General features: G+C 37.5%; 3 protein-coding genes across 3 annotated transcripts in view; 1 reads left to right on the top strand and 2 right to left on the bottom strand.

Annotated features, from left to right (window-relative positions):
• Nucleotides 1-23512, top strand: part of LOC134841416 (microtubule-associated proteins 1A/1B light chain 3C-like) — a 393097-nt gene that overhangs the window by 212165 nt on the left and 157420 nt on the right. The gene's annotated exons all lie outside the window — the stretch shown is intronic.
• On the bottom strand, nt 6808-8205 carry LOC134841675 (uncharacterized). Its single transcript, XM_063857711.1, has one exon. The coding sequence runs from the start codon at nt 8203-8205 to the stop codon at nt 6808-6810; it is 1398 nt and encodes a 465-aa protein (XP_063713781.1).
• LOC134841896 (uncharacterized) lies at nt 12139-14339 on the bottom strand. Its single transcript, XM_063857967.1, has one exon. The coding sequence runs from the start codon at nt 14158-14160 to the stop codon at nt 12763-12765; it is 1398 nt and encodes a 465-aa protein (XP_063714037.1). The 5' UTR covers nt 14161-14339; the 3' UTR covers nt 12139-12762.

Genomic DNA, 23512 nt, shown 5'->3' with positions numbered 1-23512 from the left:
GCAGTGTTCCGAATTTACATCGCTCTACTAATCCACTTGGGACCGAATGGAAGTGCTCCAACGGCTCACAATATTTTGTTCCCTTCCTAGCAGCTGGAACGTTTAATAAATCTCATTCCTTTTTTACTTAAACTCAGTTTCCATTGCATCTATCACTCGCGAGTACAAAGTCGATCCCAGATCCAGGTGTGGTTTGGGCCTGTGGAGTTCATCCTGCCCCTTTTCCCACAGGCATTAGTAAAACTTTGATATTAACGTCTGTTCCTACTCTAAACGGTTCTTTTCATCTTCAACTGCCGGCAGCGCAGTGATTTGTGCTGTAGTTAGCGTATTGTCGTAGTAGAAGTTTCGGTTAACCAAAATTCCCACATCATGGGCGGTTGAGCTAGTTTTGGGGTTTTGGGGACCAAAACGACGTTATTCGAAGTGGGTTCTTCACCCCCCCCCCCCACCCCACTTTGGCCTGCTGCCTGCGCCATGTTAGGAAAGAGTAACTTGTACTGTAAAATTTAAACTATGAAATGAAGAACTGTATTTCATAAAGTTAGTCAGAGACAATGAAATAGAGGTCAATAAAAGGTGACAGACAACTCCGAATATTAAATACCACTTATCACCAGAATTTTGAAAGTGTGTGAACAGAACAAAAATGGCTCGAACTAATTTAGTCACTATCACAAATCAAAATATAATAAAAATCTCTCGGTTAATCAATCAGTTAGTGCCTACCGAAAACTGGAAACATTTTCTGAGTCTGAGTCACCACCTCAGCGTAACGTAAATGTTTGACAAAAATAGTTTCCAGCGAAAAGTTCCCAATTTCTATTTTTATGGGGTGAACAGCGCAAAAAATTATATCTTAAGTTTTGCATTCGAATATCGATATCCTTCAGATAATAGCAAAATTAAATAGTCGAAAAACTGCTCCCCAGTCGAAAATGGCTCGGCTGAAAAGTCGAATCGATAGTGCTACCCCTTATTGTGCCTTCTATCAGAGTATCATGAAAGACTATTTCAGCAAAATGTAATTTAATTTTGCATAAATAAGTATAAGAGCAAGAATGATCATTTAAAAACACGGCTATTTTTTTTTACATATTGTAATAGTTAAGTCAATTTGTACAACTTGATGACGTCATCGATTTTCTGTCTACAAAGAGGGCAGTAAGGATTGACAGCCAAAAGAACAGCTGCACGAGGTGTGCAGGCAATCACATGACCACATCTGTAAAACGCATTGTCGACCGGTCTTGACTCGTCCAGGCATACAAAACGTTCTCCAGCAGATTCCGGTTGAACCGAAACGAAAATTCCAGTCGCATTTGTTGACAGCAAAGTCTGATTCAGAATCACTTGCTGAATTGCGCTCTCAAGTTAAGCTTGTGAGCTCGTTTGTCTCGTGAGGAGACTCTGCATCGATTCCATCATAGACTCAAGTCGCTCAATTCTCTCGTCACTTTCGGAATTTTGTCCGGGTGCACCACGCCGAGCAGCGGGACGTCGGTATGCAGGTGGTGGAGGCACGGCAGCTGCAAAACGTCTTCCATTAGTTGTTGGAACATCCACAATACCAATATCTGAGAAGTCGTTCCGGGCTCTTTGATGTCGAGGCAAGTTGTTCAGGGTTCGCATCGATTCTTCTCTCGCTTCCCACGTGAAAACAGAAGGTGCCGATTCAATTCGATGCTGCAAGTGACTTTCAAGTAGATCAGAAATTGTACTATTCAAAGTCTGGGTTACAATCTGTTCACTAATAAGACTACTTATCTCAGAAAATACGTCGAATCTTTCATTTCTCACCACTCTATCGTCGTTCACGTGCGCTTGAACAGACTGCCAGCCGACAGGTTGAGGTGCTTCGGATACCGGTGGCGCGGGAGGAGTAGGAATCACAGGACGGACTTGGCGATCAGATGCCGATGGTACACGATTTCGCCTATGTTCCTCGCTTCGTCGAGTGTTCCTGTGGCCCCTTCGACTAGATCGGTTGTTCTGTTGATTTTGTACACTCTGAGGCGGACTTCGGACCGCGTTTTCCAGACGTGTTCGGAAAGTGTTCGACAGCAATGTTTTAACTCTCTGCGCATTCATGACTGATTCTAGCTCCGATATTGTAGTCTCATTTTCACCCCCTCGTCTCACCTGACTTCGTTGGAGCATCTCGTTTAGCACGAATCGTCGGTCATAACCAAAAAGTATCTGCGAAGCGAGTCGTTCGACTTCGCTGATTCTCTGGGCTCGTTGAGACTCGAAAAATTGGTCCAGAGTCAAATCGAAGTTTTGGTTCTGATTTCCTGAACTGCTCGTATTCGAAGTATTTACAGAAGCTGAAGGTGTATTGCTGCAGTCAATTTTAGTAATCTCAATTCGATCGCTGAGCATTTGCGTGAGTGAATTGTTTTCACATCCCATTTGAACAGTCAAGCTCGTTTGATTCAGGAGACGGATTTGATTTGCGCGCTCCTGGCGCTGTCGCTCGAAAAAAGAGTCCAAACTCTGCTCCATTTCTGCAGAGAAAGAAAACTGAAAGAGCTCAAAAATTAAATGTTTGCCAAAAAAGGAATTGGTTCAATTACCAATATTTATGGTAATAAAGGTATAGTGTGGTGTTGGTGAACAAACGAAGTAAAATGATATTTGAAGCAAATATATTGCTTTTTATAGCAAGCTTACAGCTCATTGCTGAAAAATTCAGCGAATGGATCTAAGTTTGACGGCAATTTGAAGAATATATAACGCAAGTTCTTCAGTGAATTTTTGATGTCATGTTCGTGTCAAATGAAATTCGTTCGAGCTCTAATGCGAAGTCTATAGTATATATTGTAGCAAATTTACCAAAATGACACTCTTAAGACTACAGTCGAGTTTGTTGAGCCATGTAAGCTATCAAAAAGTTTGCCAGCCCGAGTATTGTAACTTACCTGAATATGGCAAAAACCGATCAATAAAACAAGGCCACTCGAAATAAACTGATTTATAAGGTCAGAAGTAAAAACGATTTAAAAACTAATTTGCTGACATAAATTTTTTTAAATAGTAACATTTAACTATATTACGATAAAAATATGTGTTCAATTATTATAAACAGCTCAAACAATTTGGCCAAAACAGGGACAAAACCGTGCTTAGGGAGACCTCGAAAGATCATTTCGGTCGACCTAAAAAAAGTCGACAAAATATTTGAAATTTTTTTGAAAATCCGCTCCCCCCTTCGAAAAAATCCTAGATCCGCCCCTGGTTCTGATCAAGCTCTTCAAGCAATGAAATTTTGAAAAATTTGAAGTTCATTAATATCTTATCTGAGCAAGCTTAACGTTTTTCAAGTACTTTCCTACCTTAATTCAATTTGCAGCTAGTTGTTTGGAGAGAGCTATTCAAACGATGAAACTTTGAAAATTTTAAAATTATTTCAATCCGTGTAACGAATTGCAAAAAACTCACCAGTTTCTACCAGCCATTTATTTCAGCAATCAAGTCTAAAGCTTGAAACAAAAAATCATAGTAATGGTGTTCGCTTAAACTAAAAATTTTTCTTGCAGGCAATTCAAAAGATAATTTTGAAAACTTTTGAAGTAATTTCATACCGTGAGCCGTGTGGCAAAAAATTAGGTTTTTCTAAGCAAGCAATTTAAGCTGTACATTTCAAAAATTGTAGCATGATTCAAATCACAAAAGTCAGAATTTATCTAACTAAGCTATTTAACGATGATTTTCGAAATTCTTTAAGGTAGTTCAGAGTGAATCGGTTCACAAAAAAAATGTTTTAGCAAGCTAGTCACGCATTAAAACATAGAAAATTATCACGTTAATCATAAACAAAATCAATCCGCAAATAGTTAGAATTTTCGGTGCAAGCTATTCAAGCAAGGAAAAGAAAACATATCTCAAGCTAATTCATAGAGCGAATCGGTTCTCAAGCATTTAAGTTTTTGTAAGTAAGCTACTCAAGATTTGAACCATTAACTTTTTCAAGTTCTTTCATAGAGCAAAGAGGCTTGCAAAAATGTCAAGTTTTTCCATGCAAGCAGCTTAACTAATAAAAAATTAGAAAAGTTTTGAGTTCCTTGACAACGCGAATCGGTTCGCAAAAAGTGTGTGAGCTTTTCTAAGCAAGCGACTCGGCGATAAAAAAAAACTCAATTGTTTCAAGTTATTTCAAAGAACAAATCGATACACAAGATATTCTAGCGACAAAATTTCATGTTTCTTTCTACAGCTAAATGGTTTGCAGAAGTACAAAACTTTTCTTTGCAAGCTACTGAGGCGACAAAACCTAAAAATATTTCATACTTTTGAGATATTTCAAAGAGTGAATCAGTTCGCAAACAGTTTTTCAAATTTTCTGTGCAAACTATTCAAGCTTTTCAGCTTTGAAACACTTCAATTTTTCAAAGAGCTGGGTATGATTTGAATAACAAAACTGTTGTTTTTGAGAAGCAAGCAATGAATTGGTTTACAAAAGTTTTTTGATGTGAATTGTTCAAGAAAACGCACATTGAAACATTTCACAAAATATTTGATAGCGTAAATTAATTCACTTAGGTCAGAATTTTTGATGCAAGCGATTGACGTGATTCAACTTGGAACATTTTACATTCTTCCGATAGTTTGAGTAAATTAATGCCTTGAACATTAATTGGTTCACAAAATAGCTTTCATAGTTTTAATCGACCCGCGAAAAAACCTACTGGCAAATTAAATTTTTGAAATTTTGAAGTAATGACGAATACAAAAAAGTTTCATACTGTTACAATTACTCGAAACAATTTACAAATAGCTAATTTCAAATTATTGATCGAAGAAAAATTTAGACTTGTTTCTATAGCTTCAAACAATTTGCAGAAAATTAGTTTTTTTTGCGAGGCCAGCGATGAATCAATGAAAATTTGAAACTTTCGCGATATGTTTCCGTGGTACCGGAACTCCTTGTCTTCCAGTTTGAGACCACTCAATTTTACGCAAGCTGTGCCCAACATCCTTTTAGTTCGCTAATTTTAAAGATCGAAACTGTGGGGGTCGGCAAGCTGCTGTCAATCCAAATGCTCATTTGCTTTCCGTTGAGTTCAATTGGAATTTTTGCTCCAGCTGTTTTCAACTTCGTTTATTGCTCTGACTGTATCGCCATTACCGCATAATCCCCTGGGCTGTCTGAATCCCATGATTGCCGTCTCTCCTCCGGTTTTTTAACCCATTCGACCAAACTCCTATAATGCAACTGGATGTCCTCCATCTCCCCTGTCTCGTCTATGTTCTGTTCTCCATTCACTTGGATCCCTACCACTTTCAGTCGCCGTCGGTATCCGCGTTCACCTCGGCACGTTCGCCCATAGTGTCCGATTTTTCGACAAAAATTGCACGTTGCTCCCCACGCTGGACATTTTGCCATGAGCTCTCGTGTAAAACGTGGCTGATTGCAGTTGTAGCAATTACTGGTACCCATTTGCGCTACCCTTCGGAGTTCGATCGGTGTTCTATACGGCTTTTTTGCTCATTGTCTACTATTTCGATAGCCTCCTCTGATCGCTCTTACTAGTTCGGTTTTAATCTAGAGTGTTCCTCACTCCCACTGTGTTTTGGTTGATCTGCAGAGCTCGTTCCGGGCCACTCGATCGTTCGTTTTAACAATGATTACATCCCTTAAAATCTTGGATTGCAGTGTTCCCAATTTACATCGCGCCACTAATCCACTTGGGACCGAATGGAAGTGCTCCAACGGCTCACAATATGTTGTTCCCTTTCTAGCAGCTGGAACGTTTATTAAATCTCATTCCTTTCTTTCTTAAACTCAGTTTCCATTGCATCTAGTACTCGCGAGTACCAAGTCGATCCCAGATCCAGGTGTGGTTTGGGCCTAAAGAGTTCATCCTCCCAAAAGAAATTAGTAAAACTTTGATATTAACGTCTGTTCCTACTCTAATCGGTTCTTTTCATCTTCATCTGCCGGCAGCGCAGTGATTTGTGCTGTAGTTAGCGTATTGTCGTAGTAGAAGTTTCTAGGATTAATCTTATGTTTGGCAACCATTCCCCATTGAAATCGGTTAACCAAAATTCCCAAATCATGGGCGGTTGAGCTAGTTTTGGGGACCAAAACGGCGTTATTTGAAATGGGTTCTTCACCCAGCACCCCCCCCCCCCCCGCCCCCACTTTGGCCTGCTGGCTGCGCCATGTTAGGAAAGAGTAACTCGTTCTGTAAAATTTAAACTATGAAATGAAGAACTGTATTTCATAAAGTTAGTCAGAGACAATGAAATAGAGGTCAATAAAAGGTGACAGACAACTCCGAATATTAAATAACACTTTTCACCAGAATTTTGACAGAGAGTGAACAGATCTAAAATGGCGTGAATTATTTTAGTCACTATCACAAATCAAAATATAATAAAAATCTGTCAGGTAATTAATCAGTTAGTGCCTACCGAAAACTGGAAACATTTTCTGAGTCTGAGTCATCACCTCAGCGTAACGGCAGTTTTTTCATTTCAGTCAATAAATTCGACAAAAATAATTTCCAGCAAAAAGTTCCCAATTTCTATTTTTATAGGGTAAACAGCGCAAAAAATTATATCTTAAGTTTTGCATTCGAATATCGATATCCTTAAGATAATAGCAAAAATAAATAGTCGGAAAAATGCTCCTCAGTCGAGAATCAAAATGAGTACGAATTGATAGTGCTACCCCTTATTGGGCCTTCTATCAGAGTATCATGAAAGACTATTTCAGCAAAATGTAATTTAATTTTGCATAAATAAGTATAAGAGCAAGAATGATCATTTAAAAAAACGGCTATTTTTTACATATTGTAATACTTAAGTCAATTTGTACAACTTGATGACGTCATCGATTTTCTGTCTACAAAGAGGGCAGTAAGGATTGACAGCCAAAAGAACAGCTGCACAAGGTGTGCAGGCAATCACATGACCACATCTGTAAAACGCATTGTCGACCGGTCTTGACTCTTCCAGGCATACAACACATTTTCCAGCAGATTCCGGTTGAACCGAAACGGAAATTCCAGTCGCATTTGTTGACAGCAAAGTCTGATTCAGAATCACTTGCTGAATTGCGCTCTCAAGCTGAGCTTGTGAGCTCGTTTGTCTCGTGAGGAGATTCTGCATCGATTCCATCATAGACTCAAGTCGCTCAATTCTCTCGTCACTTTCGGAAGTTTGTCCGGGTGCACCACGCCGAGCAGCGGGACGTCGGTATGCAGGTGGTGGAGGCACGGCAGCTGCGAAACGTCTTCCATTAGTTGTTGGAACATCCACAATACCAATATCAGAGAAGTCGTTTCGAGCTCTTTGATGTCGAGGCAAGTTGTTCAGGGTTCGCATCGATTCTTTTCTCGATTCCCATGTGAAAACAGAAGGTGCCGATTCAATTCGATGTTGGAAGTGACTTTCAAGTAGATCAGAAATTGTACTATTCAAAGTCTGGGTTACAATATGTTCACTAATAAGACTACTTATCTCAGCAAATACGTCGAATCTTTCATTTCTCACCACTCTATCGTCGTTCACGTGCGCTTGAACAGACTGCCAGCCGACAAGTTGAGGTGCTTCGGATACCGGTGGCGCGGGAGGAGTAGGAATCACAGGACGGACTTGGCGATCAGGTGCCGATGGTACACGATTTCGCCTAGGTTCCTCGCTTCGTCGAGTGTTCCTGTGGCCCCTTCGACTAGATCGGTTGTTCTGTTGATTTTGTACACTCTCAGGCGGACTTCGGAGCGCGTTTTCCAGACGTGTTCGGAAAGTGTTCGACAGCAATGTTCTAACCCTCTGCGCATTCATGACTGATTCTAGCTCCGATATTGTAGTCTCATTTTCAACCCCTCGTCTCGCCTGACTTCGTTGGAGCATCTCGTTTAGCACGAATCGCCGGTCATATCCAGAAGGCATCTGCGTAGCGAGTCGTTTGACTTCGCTGATTCTCTGAGCTCGTTGAGACTCAAAAAATTGGTTCAGAAACAAATCGAAGTTTTGGTTCTGGTTTCCTGAACTGCTCGTATTCGAAGTATTTACAGAAGCTGAAGGTGTATTGCTGCAGTCAATTTTAGTAATCTCAATTCGATCGCTGAGCATTTGCGTGAGTGAATTGTTTTCACATCCCATTTGAACAGTCAAGCTCGTTTGATTCAGGAGACGGATTTCATTTGCGCGCTCCTGGCGCTGTCGCTCGAAAAAAGAGTCCAAACTCTGGTCCATTTCTGCAGAGAAAGAAAACAGAAAGAGCTCAAAAATTAAATGTTGTCCAAAAAAAGAATTGGTTCAATTACCAATATTTATGGTATAAAAGGTATAGTGTTGTGTTGGTGAACAAACGAAGTAAAATGATATTTGAAGCAAATATATTGCTTTTTATAGCAAGATTACAGCTCATTGCTGGTAAATTCAGCGAATGGATCTAAGTTTGACGGCAATTTGAAGAATATATAACGCAAGTTCTTCAGTGAATTTTTGATGTCATGTTCGTGTCAAATGAAATTCGTTCGAGCTCTAATGCGAAGTCTATAGTATATATTTTAGCAAATTTACCAAAATGACACTCTTAAGACTACAGTCGAGTTTGTTGAGCCATGTAAGCTATCAAAAAGTTTGCCAGCCCGAATATTGTAACTTACCTGAATATGGCAAAAACCGATCAATAAAACAAGGCCACTCGAAAAAAACTGATTTATAAGGTCAGAAGTAAAAACGATTTAAAAACTAATTTGCTGACATAAATTTTTTTAAATAGTAACATTTAACTATATTACGATAAAAATATGTGTTCAATTATTATAAACAGCTCAAATAATTTGGCCAAAACAGGGACAAAACCGTGCTTAGGGAGAGCTCGAAAGATCATTTCGGTCGACCTAAAAAAACGTCGACAAAATTTTTGAAAATTTTTTGAAAATCCGCTCCCCCCCTCGAAAAAATCCTAGATCCGCCCCTAGTTCTGATCAAGCTCTTCAAGCAATGAAATTTTGAAAAATTTGAAGTTTATTAATATCTTATCTGAGCAAGCTCAACGTTTTTCAAGTACTTTCCTACCTTAATTCAATTTGCAGCTAGTTGTTTGGAGAGAGCTATTCAAACGATGAAATTTTGAAAATTTTAAAATTATTTCAATCCGTGTAACGAATTGCAAAAAACTGCCAGCCATTTATTTCAGCAATCAAGTCTAAAGCTTGAAACAAAAAATCATAGTAATGGTGTTCGCTTAAATTAAAAATTTTTCTTGCAGGCAATTAAAAAGATAATTTTTGAAAACTTTTGAAGTAATTTCATACCGTGAGCCGTGTGGCAAAAAATGAGGTTTTTCTAAGCAAGCAATTTAAGCTGTACATTTCAAAAATGGTAGCATGATTCAAATCACAATATCAGAATTTATCTAACTAAGCTTTTTAACGATGATTTTCGAAATTCTTTAAGGTAGTTCAGAGTGAATCGGTTCACAAAAAAAATGTTTTAGCAAGCTAGTCACGCATTGAAACATAGAAAATTATCACGTTATTCATAGACAAACTCGATCCGCAAACAGTTAGAATTTTCTGTGCAAGCAATTCAAGCAATGAAAAGAAAAAATATCTCAAGCTAATTCATAGAGCCAATCTGTTCTCAAAACATTTAAGTTTTTGTAAGTAAGCTACTCAAGATTTGAACCATTAACTTTTTCAAGTTCTTTCATAGAGCAAAGAGGCTTGCAGAAATGTCAAGTTTTTCCATGCAAGCAGCTTAACTAATAAAAAAATTAGAAAAGTTTTGAGTTCCTTAACAACGCGAATCGGTTCGCAAAAAGTGTGTGAGCTTTTCTAAGCAAGCGACTCGGCGATAAAAAAAAACTCAATTGTTTCAAGTTATTTCAAAGAACAAATCGATACACAAGCTATTCTAGCGACAAAATTTCATGTTTCTTTCTTCAGCTAAATGGTTTGCAGAAGTATAAAACTTTTCTTTGCAAGCTACTGAGGCGACAAAACCTAAAAATATTTCATACTTTTGAGATATTTCAAAGAGTGAATCAGTTCGCAAACAGCTTTTCAAATTTTCTGTGCAAACTATTCAAGCTTTTCAGCTTTGAAACACTTCAATTTTTCAAAGAGCTGGGTATGATTTGAATAAAAAACTGTTGTTTTTGAGAAGCAAGCAATGAATTGGTTTACAAAAGTTTTTTGATGTGAATTGTTCAAGAAAACGCACATTGAAACATTTCACAAAATATTTGATAGCGTAAATTAATTCACTTAGGTCAGAATTTTTGATGCAAGCGATTGACGTGATTCAACTTGGAACATTTTACATTCTTCCGATAGTTTGAGTAAATTAATGCCTTGAACATGAATTGGTTCACAAAATAGCTTTCATAGTTTTACTCGACCCGCGAAAAAACCTACTGGCAAATAAAATTTTTGAAATTTTGAAGTAATGACGAATACAAAAAAGTTTCATATTGTTACAATTACTCGAAACATTTTACAAATAGCTAATTTCAAATTATTGATCGAAGAAAAATTTAGACTTGTTTCTATAGCTTCAAACAATTTGCGGAAAATTAGTTTTTTTTTTGCGAGGCCAGCGATGAATCAATGAAAATTTGAAACTTTCTCGTTTTTTTTTCGATAACTTGATTTATATCACAAAAAATATAAAATATCTCAAACAAGCTATTAAGTAATAAAGCTTTGAAATAATTCATATTGTTGGCGTAGCTTGAATGGGAATCGATTCTTGAAGAGTTTTTTTCGTCAACGAGTTTTTTTAGTCTCTCCAAATGAAGATTGGTTGATTTTCCCCTATCACCTTGATTCGTGCCGGAATCTTCGATCCGTTGGCTTCCAGTTTCACTTCCATTGCTCCAAGTTAGAGTAGCGATATGTTTCCGTGGTACCGGAACTCCTTGTCTTCCAGTTTGAGACCACTCAATTTTACGCAAGCTGTGCCCAACATCCTTTTAGTTCGCTAATTTTAAAGATCGGAACTGTGGGGGTCGGCAAGCTGCTGTAAATCCAAATGCTCATTTGCTTTCCGTTGAGTTCAATTGGAATTTTTGCTCCAGCTGTTTTCAACTTCGTTTATTGCTTTGACTGTATCGCCATTACCGCATAATCCCCTGGGCTGTCTGAATCCCATGATTGCCGTCTCTCCTCCGGTTTTTTAACCCATTCGACCAAACTCCTATAATGCAACTGGATGTCCTCCATCTCCCCTGTCTCGTCTATGTTCTGTTCTCCATTCACTTGGATCCCTACCACTTTCAGTCGCCGTCGGTATCCGCGTTCACCTCGGCACGTTCGCCCATAGTGTCCCATTTTTCGACAAAAATTGCACGTTGCTCCCCACGCTGGACATTTTGCCATGAGCTCTCGTGTAAAACGTGGCTGATTGCAGTTGTAGCAATTACTGGTACCCATTTGCGCTACCCTTCGGAGTTCGATCGGTGTTCTATACGGCTTTTTTGCTCATTGTCTACTATTTCGATAGCCTCCTCTGATCGCTCTTACTAGTTCGGTTTTAATCTAGAGTGTTCCTCACTCCCACTGTGTTTTGGTTGATCTGCAGAGCTCGTTCCGGGCCACTCGATCGTTCGTTTTAACAATGATTACATCCCTTAAAATCTTGGTTTGCAGTGTTCCGAATTTACATCGCGCCACTAATCCACTTGGGACCGGATGGAAGTGCTCCAACGGCTCACAATATGTTGTTCCCTTTCTAGCAGCTGGAACGTTTATTAAATCTCATTCCTTTCTTTCTTAAACTCAGTTTCCATTGCATCTAGTACTCGCGAGTACCAAGTCGATCCCAGATCCAGGTGTGGTTTGGGCCTAAGGAGTTCATCCTCCCTCTTTTCCCACAGGAATTAGTAAAACTTTGATATTAACGTCTGTTCCTACTCTAATCGGTTCTTTTCATCTTCATCTGCCGGCAGCGCAGTGATTTGTGCTGTAGTTAGCGTATTGTCGTAGTAGAAGTTTCTAGGATTAATCTTATGTTTGGCAACCATTCCCCATTGAAATCGGTTAACCAAAATTCCCAAATCATGGGCGGTTGAGCTAGTTTTGGGGACCAAAACGGCGTTATTTGAAATGGGTTCTTCACCCAGCACCCCCGCCCCCACTTTGGCCTGCTGGCTGCGCCATGTTAGGAAAGAGTAACTCGTTCTGTAAAATTTAAACTATGAAATGAAGAACTGTATTTCATAAAGTTAGTCACAGACAAGGAAATAGAGGTCAATAAAAGGTGACAGACAACTCCGAATATTAAATAACACTTTTCACCAGAATTTTGACAGAGAGTGAACAGATCTAAAATGGCGTGAATTATTTTAGTCACTATCACAAATCAAAATATAATAAAAATCTGTCAGGTAATCAATCAGTTAGTGCCTACCGAAAACTGGAAACATTTTCTGAGTCTGAGTCATCACCTCAGCGTAACGGCAGTTTTTTCATTTCAGTCAATAAATTCGACAAAAATAATTTCCAGCAAAAAGTTCCCAATTTCTATTTTTATAGGGTAAACAGCGCAAAAAATTATATCTTAAGTTTTGCATTCGAATATCGATATCCTTAAGATAATAGCAAAAATAAATAGTCGGAAAAATGCTCCTCAGTCGAGAATCAAAATGAGTACGAATTGATAGTGCTACCCCTTATTGGGCCTTCTATCAGAGTATCATGAAAGACTATTTCAGCAAAATGTAATTTAATTTTGCATAAATAAGTATAAGAGCAAGAATGATCATTTAAAAAAACGGCTATTTTTTACATATTGTAATAGTTAAGTCAATTTGTACAACTTGATGACGTCATCGATTTTCTGTCTACAAAGAGGGCAGTAAGGATTGACAGCCAAAAGAACAGCTGCACAAGGTGTGCAGGCAATCACATGACCACATCTGTAAAACGCATTGTCGACCGGTCTTGACTCGTCCAGGCATACAACACATTTTCCAGCAGATTCCGGTTGAACCGAAACGGAAATTCCAGTCGCATTTGTTGACAGCAAAGTCTGATTCAGAATCACTTGCTGAATTGCGCTCTCAAGCTGAGCTTGTGAGCTCGTTTGTCTCGTGAGGAGATTCTGCATCGATTCCATCATAGACTCAAGTCGCTCAATTCTCTCGTCACTTTCGGAAGTTTGTCCGGGTGCACCACGCCGAGCAGCGGGACGTCGGTATGCAGGTGGTGGAGGCACGGCAGCTGCGAAACGTCTTCCATTAGTTGTTGGAACATCCACAATACCAATATCAGAGAAGTCGTTTCGAGCTCTTTGTTGTCGAGGCAAGTTGTTCAGGGTTCGCATCGATTCTTCTCTCGCTTCCCACGTGAAAACAGAAGGTGCCGATTCAATTCGATGTTGCAAGTGACTTTCAAGAAGATCAGAAATTGTACTATTCAAAGTCTGGGTTACAATCTGTTCACTAATAAGACTACTTATCTCAGCAAATACGTCGAATCTTTCATTTCTCACCACTCTATCGTCGTTCACGTGCGCTTGAACAGACTGCCAGCCGACAGGTTGAGGTGCTTCGGATACCGGTGGCGCGGGAGGAGTAGGAATCACAGGACGGACTTGGCGATCAGGTGCCGATGGTACACGATTTCGCCTAGGTTCCTCGCTTCGTCGAGTGTTCCTGTGGCCCCTTCGACTAGATCGGTTGTTCTGTTGATTTTGTACACTCTGAGGCGGACTTCGGAGGGCGTTTTCCAGACGTGTTCGGAAAGTGTTCGACAGCAATGTTCTAACCCTCTGCGCATTCATGACTGATTCTAGCTCCGATATTGTAGTCTCATTTTCACCCCCTCGTCTCACCTGACTTCGTTGGAGCATCTCGTTTAGCACGAATCGCCGGTCATATCCAGAAGGCATCTGCGTAGCGAGTCGTTCGACTTCGCTGATTCTCTGAGCTCGTTGAGACTCAAAAAATTGGTCCAGAGTCAAATCGAAGTTTTGGTTCTGATTTCCTGAACTGCTCGTATTCGAAGTATTTACAGAAGCTGAAGGTGTATTGCTGCAGTCAATTTTAGTAATCTCAATTCGATCGCTGAGCATTTGCGTGAGTGAATTGTTTTCACATCCCATTTGAACAGTCAAGCTCGTTTGATTCAGGAGACGGATTTCATTTGCGCGCTCCTGGCGCTGTCGCTCGAAAAAAGAGTCCAAACTCTGCTCCATTTCTGCAGAGAAAGAAAACAAAAAGAGCTCAAAAATTAAATGCTGTCCAAAAAAAGAATTGGTTCAATTACCAATATTTATGGTATAAAAGGTATAGTGTTGTGTTGGTGAACAAACGAAGTAAAATGCTATTTGAAGCAAATATATTGCTTTTTATAGCAAGCTTACAGCTCATTGCTGGTAAATTCAGCGAATGGATCTAAATTTGACGGCAATTTGAAGAATATATAACGCAAGTTTTTCATTGAATTTTTGATGTCATGTTCGTGTCAAATGAAATTCGTTCTATCTCTAATGCGGAGTCTATAGTAAATATATTAACAAATATACCAAAATGACGTTCCTGAGACTACAGTCGAGTTTTGATCGAACCATGTAAGGTATCAAAAACTTTGCCAGCCCGAATGTTGAAATTTACCAGATTATGGCAATAACCAATCAATAAAACAAGGCCACTTTAATAAAATTGATTATAAGGTCAAAAGTAAACTATTTAAAAACTAATTTGCTGACATTATTATTAATAGTAACATTTAACTACATTATCGTTAAAAATGTGTGCTCAATTATTATAAACAGCTCAAATAATCACTCCGGTCTTCTTTTTTACTCCTCATGGAATGCTTGATGCCTCCAAAAAATGATACCAAAATCGCTGGACTACGCACGCAACATTCATTACGTCTGCCGGAATTTGTAACATATAAGAGGCTACTAGCGACTAGTGAGAGTCGCATACTCCTTGGTCAGTTTCTAATTGAAAAAGAACTCAACTGTTCAAATTGGGACAAAGCCCTGAATGTTTCGACTGCCTCTAAACGTCGATGAGTAGATTTTTTGCCTAATTACCTGAAAAATCTTAACAGGTAAAACATCTTTTTTAATTTGATCTCAGGACGTCAATACCTTTCAGATGATAGAAATTTTGAAGAGCACGACGAAATTACTGGCAAAAATCAGGAAAACAACCGACTCAGTTTAACGATCTTTCACACACAATTTTAATTTACAACTAGCAAGCCCGTCCCCATTAATCAATCAGGTCGCAAAAAACTGATTGTTCTGATCAAGCTCTTCAAGAAATGAAACTTTGAAAAAGTTGAAGTTCATCCATATCTTATCTGAGCAAGCTCAAGGTTTTTCATGTAATTTCTTACCTTAATTCAATTTGCAGCCATTTAGTTTATTGGAGAGAGCCATTCAAGCAAGCCATTCTTTTCTGCAATCAAGCCTAAAGCTTGAAACAAAAAAATTCATAGTGATGGTGTTCGCTTAAATAAAAATCTTCTTTGCAGGCATTTCAAACGATAACTTGTGAAAGCTCTTCAAGTAATTTCGGTGTCCTACAATTTAATGACATACAATTTAACACCGTACATTTTAACACATAGTCATTTCACTGTTAAAATTAATGCTGTATGAATTCCTTATCTTAACTCTTATCACACCAAAGTTAATCCTGCAATTAACACACGCACCATAATGAAAAACTTGGTTTATCTTAGTTATATATGCTAAAAGGAGGCTTCGTAATTTACTTAAGACTCTTATCTACAAGTTTGTAAATTATTTTCAATTAGATTTTTCGCTAAGCCATTATGATTACTAAAAAAAGCAGCTTGTGCTAATTCATAACAATTTGACGTAAAAATTCTGACAAAAATTAAAATCTGACAGTCACTTTATACTTTACTCAAGTGATAAACAAACGCAAACACAAAAAACACATTATGATTGTGTCTTCTTTCGAGTTCACAGTTTTATCAAAAAACAAGCCCATTCTTATAGCGTCCGGCCATGAATTTTATTCAAAGCGAAAAAATAAGTTTACAGAAAACTGGATTTGCTCAAAACATCAAACACACAAATGTCGAGCAACTGCCATTACTAAAAATAACGAATTAATCGAGACGCGTGGAGAGCATAACCACGATATTTCAGTGGGAAAATCGGAGGCCTGAAATGTCATCAAGCATATAAAAGATCTCAGCGAGAGATTTACGCCGACTGTTGCAGTTGCCAGTGCGGTTTTGCCAATTACAAACGGTTTGGCCACTCAGTTTGCCCTCCCAAGTAAAGACAAATTGATCTGAACGGCTGCGCACACTCGTAAGCAGCTAGATGTAAATATGCCGCCCATCCCCGTTGCGCGAAATTTCGAGATCCCTGAAATTTTGAAAATTTTATCCGGAATGACAGTGGATCAATTGATCATGAGCGAATCATTTTGTGATTTTGTGCGTTGACCCCGAAACGCTGAGAAGTCATCTTTCTGGTTAGCCGATGGAACTTTTAAAATTACTCTTAAAGTGTTCTATCAGCTATATTCAATTCATGTTACTGTGTCTGGCATTGCGCCAGCTTGCATTTACGCCTTCCTTCCTAACAAAACCAAAAAATCCTACAATCGCTTCTTGCAGGCGTTAATTGATTTAGCACCCAACTGCCGGCCTGAAAAAATTTTGTTAGATTTTGAGCAAGCTGCTTTCTTCAGTCCTTTAAAAAAACATTCCCCGAGGCACATTTATCGGGTTGTTTTTTCCTTCTCTCCAAGAGCTACGTGAGAAAAACTAATGAAATGGGTCTGAAAAAGACCTACGAAATGGATCACGATTTAGCGCTGGCTTTAAAAATGCTGCCATTTCTTGCATTCGAAAAAAAAGAATAGGTCGGCGATTCCTATGACATGATCGTTCAGGAAATTCAGAATGTATGCGACAGAAATTGTTTAGAACCCGAGAAATTTGAGAAAATTGACGAGTTGTGTCTGTACTTCGGCACAACTTATATAAAAAGCTTGGTGCCAAACCGTGAAGTTTCATTCCCACCCGCCCTTTGGAACCAGCGAGATGCGGCCGTGATGGGGATTGCTCGAACAACAAATGCTGTCGAGGGATGGCGTTTCGGGATTCAATCATATTTCAGCGGGGCCCTCCCACATATGCGGAAAGTAGTGAAGTAGTGAGCAGCCTGCAAAAAGACGCTTCCGTACAAAAACTCAACTTTTTTGATGCATCGAGTGGCCATAAGTTCACAAAAAAAGAAAAATTATCGAGTAATAAATGAAAGAGTACAAAATATGATGTCCGTTTACGAAGACAAAACTGATCTGTACTTTTTCCGAGCGTTGTCTAGTTTGTGTTAAACGTCTAGTTCAATTTAGTGTTAAACCTTAGTAGGCAAAAGACGTCTAATTATTTGCGGGCTTTTGAAGTTCATTGAACTATTGCTTGTTTTTGGTTCATTTTGGAATGATTCATTGAAAATTTTGGCAAGGCCATTTCAATTTGGTTTGAAACGTTTCATTGAAATAATTTGCAAAGTCATTTCTGTTCAAAACTTTATTAAACGCGAATTAAGTAGCGCGAATTTGTCTGGCTTTAAATGGCAAAAATGTCTCTCGTTTAATCCTTTGATGGTTACCGAAATCCCCTTTGAAGTAAATTTTCTTTTTATTTTGGATTAAAACGGTGTTAAAAGTCATAGAAATTGTTTTAAAATGTAGCGATGTTAAATTGCTACGGCAACAAAAAGTAGGGAGTGAAATTGTAGGGTGTTAAGTTGTTTAGAGTTAAAAAGGGGGATCCGTAATTTCATACCATGAGTCGTGTCGCAAAAAATGAAATCTTCTGAGCAAACAAATTAAGCTCCATTTTTTTAAATGTAGCATGATTCAAATCGCAACGGCCAGAAATTTTGTAACTAAGCTATTTAAGCGATGATCTTCGAAAACAAGATACTAACGGAATAATTGTGCTCGGGGTGGGTTTTTTTTTTCTTCAGACAAATTTCGACTTTTTAACTAGCCATTTTTGACGGAAGTTTTTTTTATCATTCGAAAGCCATTGTTGTCCTGAGCTTTAATTTGAAAAGATATTTCACCTGTGATCTTTTTTAGTAAAGTTATGAGGGTTCAAAGATTGCCATTTTGGCCATTTTGACCAATTTGGGACTAGTAACGCGCGATATAATTCGCGCTATTAACGCGTAAGCGGAGATTTAATCCGTCTTAGAAATCGTTCTAAATTGGTTGAAAGAAGCTCATTTGCCATAATTGATTTGTTACAAGGAGCAAAATCTAATGTTTTGTACTTTATATGGCGTGTGGGATGATGATTTTTATAGAAAAAATTTCAAATTTTAGAAAAAAAAGTTTTTCATTTTATTTTATTTCATTTATTTTTTTTATGTTGTTTATGTTATTACTGCTCCATAAACGTTAAAAGGCAGTCGGAACTTTCAGGGCTTCGCCCTGATATGAGCAGTTTTGTTTCATATTATTGCCGTAGCTTGAAAGGGAAGGTTTTTATGTCACCAAATTATTAAGAGATAAACTTTGTAATATTTGAAGTTCTCCGTTACTTTCACCAATTCGCAATAAGTAAGTTTCTTTGTCAAATAAGTCATTAACCATAAAAACTTGGAATCAGTTTAAGTAATGTTTCATATCATGATAAAATTCTCGAACATTTTTTTTTCGTGATTAGATTATTTTTCATAGTTTCAAGCGGTTCGCAAAAATCTAGTTTTTGCCAAGTAAGTCATAGACTGGTAAAAGTTGTTTTTTTTTATATTGAGCGAGAGTTTGTGAAGTGAGCTGTCCGCGCAAAATTTCATACAAAAACTGGCATCTGATTTCTAGCCTTGAAGTTAGTCGAATTGACCACGTCAGTATTGACCTCGACCTTGTCGTTTTTTCATAAAGAAGAGCATTCTAATTTTCATTTATTTTAGCATTTAGCACATTTATCGAAGAATTTGTTAAATTTCTGAAGTAATTTGAACCTTGAAATATGTTGAAATAAGGTTCAAATTTCAACGTATTTTTCAAAGATACGTTTGAACGTTCAAAAGAGCAAACTAAAATAATTGTGTTTTTTTTTCAGGTGCCAGTTTTTTATATCATTTCAGGCACTTAGCTTCAAAACAATTTTAAATCAGCAGCGATTTGATAAGCTTTTTTTCTAGAGAAAAAAATCAAAACGCCGACAAAAAGACAAACGAAAAACTTCATAGAACTATTTCTTATAAATTTTAATTTGATGGCCAGAATCATTTCAAAAATTTAAGACGTTGTCCGATATGTTTGTTATAAGCTATACATAAAATAAAAGAAGTTTCATAACTTATTTCACAAAAAAAATTAAAATGTGCTATCCCATTTTGTGTTTCTTTTTCTCCAGTTGATTTTTTAGGATTTAGAACCTACAAAAATTCAAATTTCAGCTGATGACGTGATAATCATCATAATTATAATAAAAATCATAATTATATTAATCATAATCATAACAAGACTGCCCGTATCAGGGCGAAACCCTGAATGTTCAGACTGCCTTTTAAGGTTTTATGGAGCAGTAATAACATCAAAAAATTAAATGTAATAAAATAAAATGAAAAAAAAATTCTAAAATTTGAGTTTATTAATGAAAATCATCCCCACACACACCATATAAAGTACAAAAGGATAGATTTCGCTCCTTATAACAAATCAATTATGGCAAAAAAGCTTCTTTCAACCAATTTGGAACGATTTTAAGACGGATTAACTCTCCGCTTACGCGGTAATAGCGCGAAATATATTGCGCGTTAATTGTACCGAATTGGCCAAAATGGCAATCATTAAACCCCCATAGCTTTAAGAAAAAATGGTCACAGGTGAAATGTTATTTAAAATTTGAGCCCAGGACAACAATAGCTTTCGAATGATACAAAAAAAAATCCCTCAAAAATGGCTAGTTAAAAAGTCCAAATTTGTCTGAAGAAAAAAAAACCCACCCCGAGCACAAGTATTCCGTTACTTTCATATCGAAAGTCGGAACAATAATCATAATCAAAACAAACATAGTAAAAGTAACAGTAATAATTATCATAATCAAAATCATAACAACATTAATAATTAAAAATTGGATTCGACCATCTGCCAACACAAAGGCTCCCCCCTTTGGTACTTTTCAATAACTCCGATCGACCCTAAAATTTTAAATTAACTTATTTTATGAGGGGAGCGCGCACCGAAAAACGCGAATTTTTTGGTCAAAATTTTCCAAAAAATGCCTAAATACGATTTTTTGGACTGTTTTATCTCTCGGAATTTTGGCGAAAACTGAGACTAATCGTGCTTAGGGAGAGCTCGAAAAATCATTTCGGTCGACTTAAAAAAAATCTCGACAAAATGTTCGAAAATTTTTTGAAAATCAGCCCTCCCCCTCGCCCCTCAAGAAAATCCTAGATCCGACCCTGTTGCAGATAATTTTATTTTAAAATGCATTCCACACAAATAATTTTTTCAAAATAACATCTGATAAAAAACAATTAGTGTTTTTAATTGAGAAACAATATCAAAAATCAAAAACAAAATCATCCTAAACGCAGTGACAAAGCCGAGCGATACAAGCCAAACGAAATCACGCTAATATAATCCGGTGCCGATTGAAATAAAAAGCAGAAAGTTACAAAAAGAAAAAAATGATCGCCTATTAATTTTCAGATCTCACTTTGCATCTTATAACAAAACAATTACATCTCTTAAAAGTTTCTTATCATAAATGAGCTTGAATGGAACTAATTTCGAGTTCAGCATGTCGAGATAGGCATGTACCAATGTAAAAGCAAGAGGTAACTAAGTCGACAACGCAAAATGAGTAAGCTAAGCCGAAAAACCATAAACCTATTTGGCCAAGTATACCTATTTATTGAAAAAATATTTAAAAAAAGCAAAAAGACTAAGCAAACTGGAGAAGTGGTAAACCTAAAAACAGTTTCGATTTCGGAAGGTTTTTGAAATGCAAACAAGCTCTTATTTTGTCTGTTGAAAAGCACATCTGTACAGTGGAGTAGATGATGAATTCTGTTAACGAGGTTAGTTACAGGAAAAAGTTTCTAATCGCTTGTTACAAACTTGCTAACGCGAGTGTCAAAAAAACCGAGTCCAATGACAAACTAGCTCGCCTCAACTCGGTTTGAATTGGCTGTTTGAAAGTCCAAAAAACTCTCATTTTTCGAGATAGGCGGGGATATTTACAATGATATTTGCACCATACATTCTCCGTGCACCATGAACAGAATCAGAAATGGATATATTTTCAATTAAACGGACGTAAGAGCTCTTGCTAATTAAATTATTCAGCAGGCTTAGCCAACGAACTACCGCATACGAAGTCTCAACTTAGAAATCGCATAAAATCTCAAAAATGCGCATTACGAGGCCAAACTGTGACTTTTGTGAATTGTTAGCGGATTCCGCAACACGCAAAAATCAGTTTTGTCGCGGCTTCCGCAACATTGCTATTTTCTTTGATCTTCCTTGCTGTTTGGGATTCCACGGACAAATAGCTAAGTCACTTTGTTGCTCAAAATCGCTCAAACAACAGGCAATTTTGCGGAATCCGCAATAAAATGTGTGGAATCCCGACCCAGTTTGTGGAATCCATGAATCAATAATAAAATATTTGTTTAGTCAATATGAGCTAACGCGGAATCTGCAACTGTAAGTGGAATCCGCAAATTGTAAGCGGAATACTCAAATTGTGAGCGGATTCCGCAAATTGTAAGCGGAATCCGCATAATTTTGTGGAATTCACTTACATTTGCGGAATCCGCTTACATGTGCGGACTCTGGAACTACTATTTATATTTGCTCGTTGGGGGAAATTACGTTACAGCTATTTGTATGCGGAATCCACTAAAATTTTGTAAGTGGAATCCAGTTACATTTTGAAACATGTTAAAATACTTGTCTCTGGAATCCGGGAAGAAACAGACACAAAACTGTGCGCCTATCCAGTGAACAGTTTGGCCTCGTAATGCGGAGAAATCAAGCAACCTGAATGGTTGAAACTTAAAAAACTAATATCGTGTTTGTTATTTATGGAGCAACGTCTGAAATTTTCGAAATTGTCGGACGTCTTAAATTTTCGAAATACTCCTGACCTTGAGACAGTCAAAGACTGTTGAAGTTTCAAATAAATTTCAATCAGTAGCGATCTGACGTGCAATTTTTCAATAGAAAAGCACACATAAATCGGCAATAAAAAGACAAACACAAAACTTGAAAGAAAAATATCTAATAGGTTTCAGCTTGAAGGTCAGAATTGCTAGAAACTTTAGGACGTTCGATAAATTTTTCAAAAGCTATATTCATAGTATTTGCAGAATATAAGTGATTGTGTTCCTTCTTTTATCAAACATTGGCGGATATCACTGCTATCGTATCCTCTGACTCCGAAAACGAACCTCCGAGAACGCCATCTACACACGTGAGTGGATATTTCCGGGCAACTGTAAACTCAGAAAAAGAGAGAAACATTGGTAAATTCGCATAGTTTAGAGAAAATGGGGTACTTTATTGTCAACCAAGTGATCAAAAATTGATCATGTAAGGCAGAACGTTCTACAAGAACATAATAAAACGAAGAGGGATTTAGCTAAATTACGAACTCAAAACAAAAGTTCAAAAAAATTTGACTACTTTTTGATTACCAAATCAGGCTCAATTGAAAAACAAAAACTGCTTAGCGACTGGGTGAGCGACTGTGCAGCATCACGCCTTAAATTAAATTTTAGTAACAAATAAAAACGCAAACTTGTAAGTTTTTGAAAATGTAAGTTCGGGAGGAAGTGCAATACCGGTACAACGTGGACTGGCACCTGACTCGAATTAATGTCAAATTTACTTAACCAATGAACGAAAAAATGAAGCAGTTTTTTGCCGGAAAAAAACTATTTTCTATAACGAAACCTTTAGTATGAGCAGAGAATCATTTGCGCAATGATGGTTGCTATTATCTCACCAACTTATCAGTTAGCTTATACTAATAATTTTTGAAACACTTTTGCCATTTCAAAATCTAGCTAGCAGATTGTGAAGTTTCCTACCGAGTATTTTGAAAAAAAAGTAATCAACGGTGTCTCGACTTTGCCAACTAATTTTCGAGACCAGACGCAAGAAAGTACAGGTGTGGCGGATTTTTGGAAGAGCTAAAAAGGCAAATAAATAAATACTGTCAAGACAAGTTTCAAATGGAGAGACGAGTTTATGCGATGCGATATAATAGGGTAGCAAATATCTAAAGACACAACTAGGATTCTTGCAAGTGAACGAAGTCGATCAAGTATCCGATGCCCTGAACTATCGAAATTCTGATTTGAATTATACAAATCTTTGATTGAATGCTCGTATATTGCAAAGAAGCTGCTCTAGTCACTTCTCTTTCCAAGTCAACAATTTTGATCTTTCCTTTCAATACTAAAACCCAGATGATTCACTCAAAAAAATTTTGTGTGGCCTTACCGAAACTTTTATTTCAGAGAAAAAACGCCTGCTGAAAGTCAACAACGCAAAAGCTGAGAAAAA

The sequence above is a fragment of the Symsagittifera roscoffensis genome, chromosome 3 (assembly GCF_963678635.1).
Source record: "Symsagittifera roscoffensis chromosome 3, txSymRosc1.1, whole genome shotgun sequence".
NCBI classification, from domain to species: domain Eukaryota; kingdom Metazoa; phylum Xenacoelomorpha; order Acoela; family Convolutidae; genus Symsagittifera; species Symsagittifera roscoffensis.
The sequence above is the reverse complement of the archived record's forward strand: the minus strand, read 5'-3'. Positions and strand labels throughout refer to the sequence as shown.

Excerpts from the sequence above, each read along its gene's own strand:
- LOC134841675 (XM_063857711.1), bottom strand. The coding sequence starts at position 8,205 with ATGGACCAGAGTTTGGACTCTTTTTTCGAGCGACAGCGCCAGGAGCGC.
- LOC134841896 (XM_063857967.1), bottom strand. The coding sequence starts at position 14,160 with ATGGAGCAGAGTTTGGACTCTTTTTTCGAGCGACAGCGCCAGGAGCGC.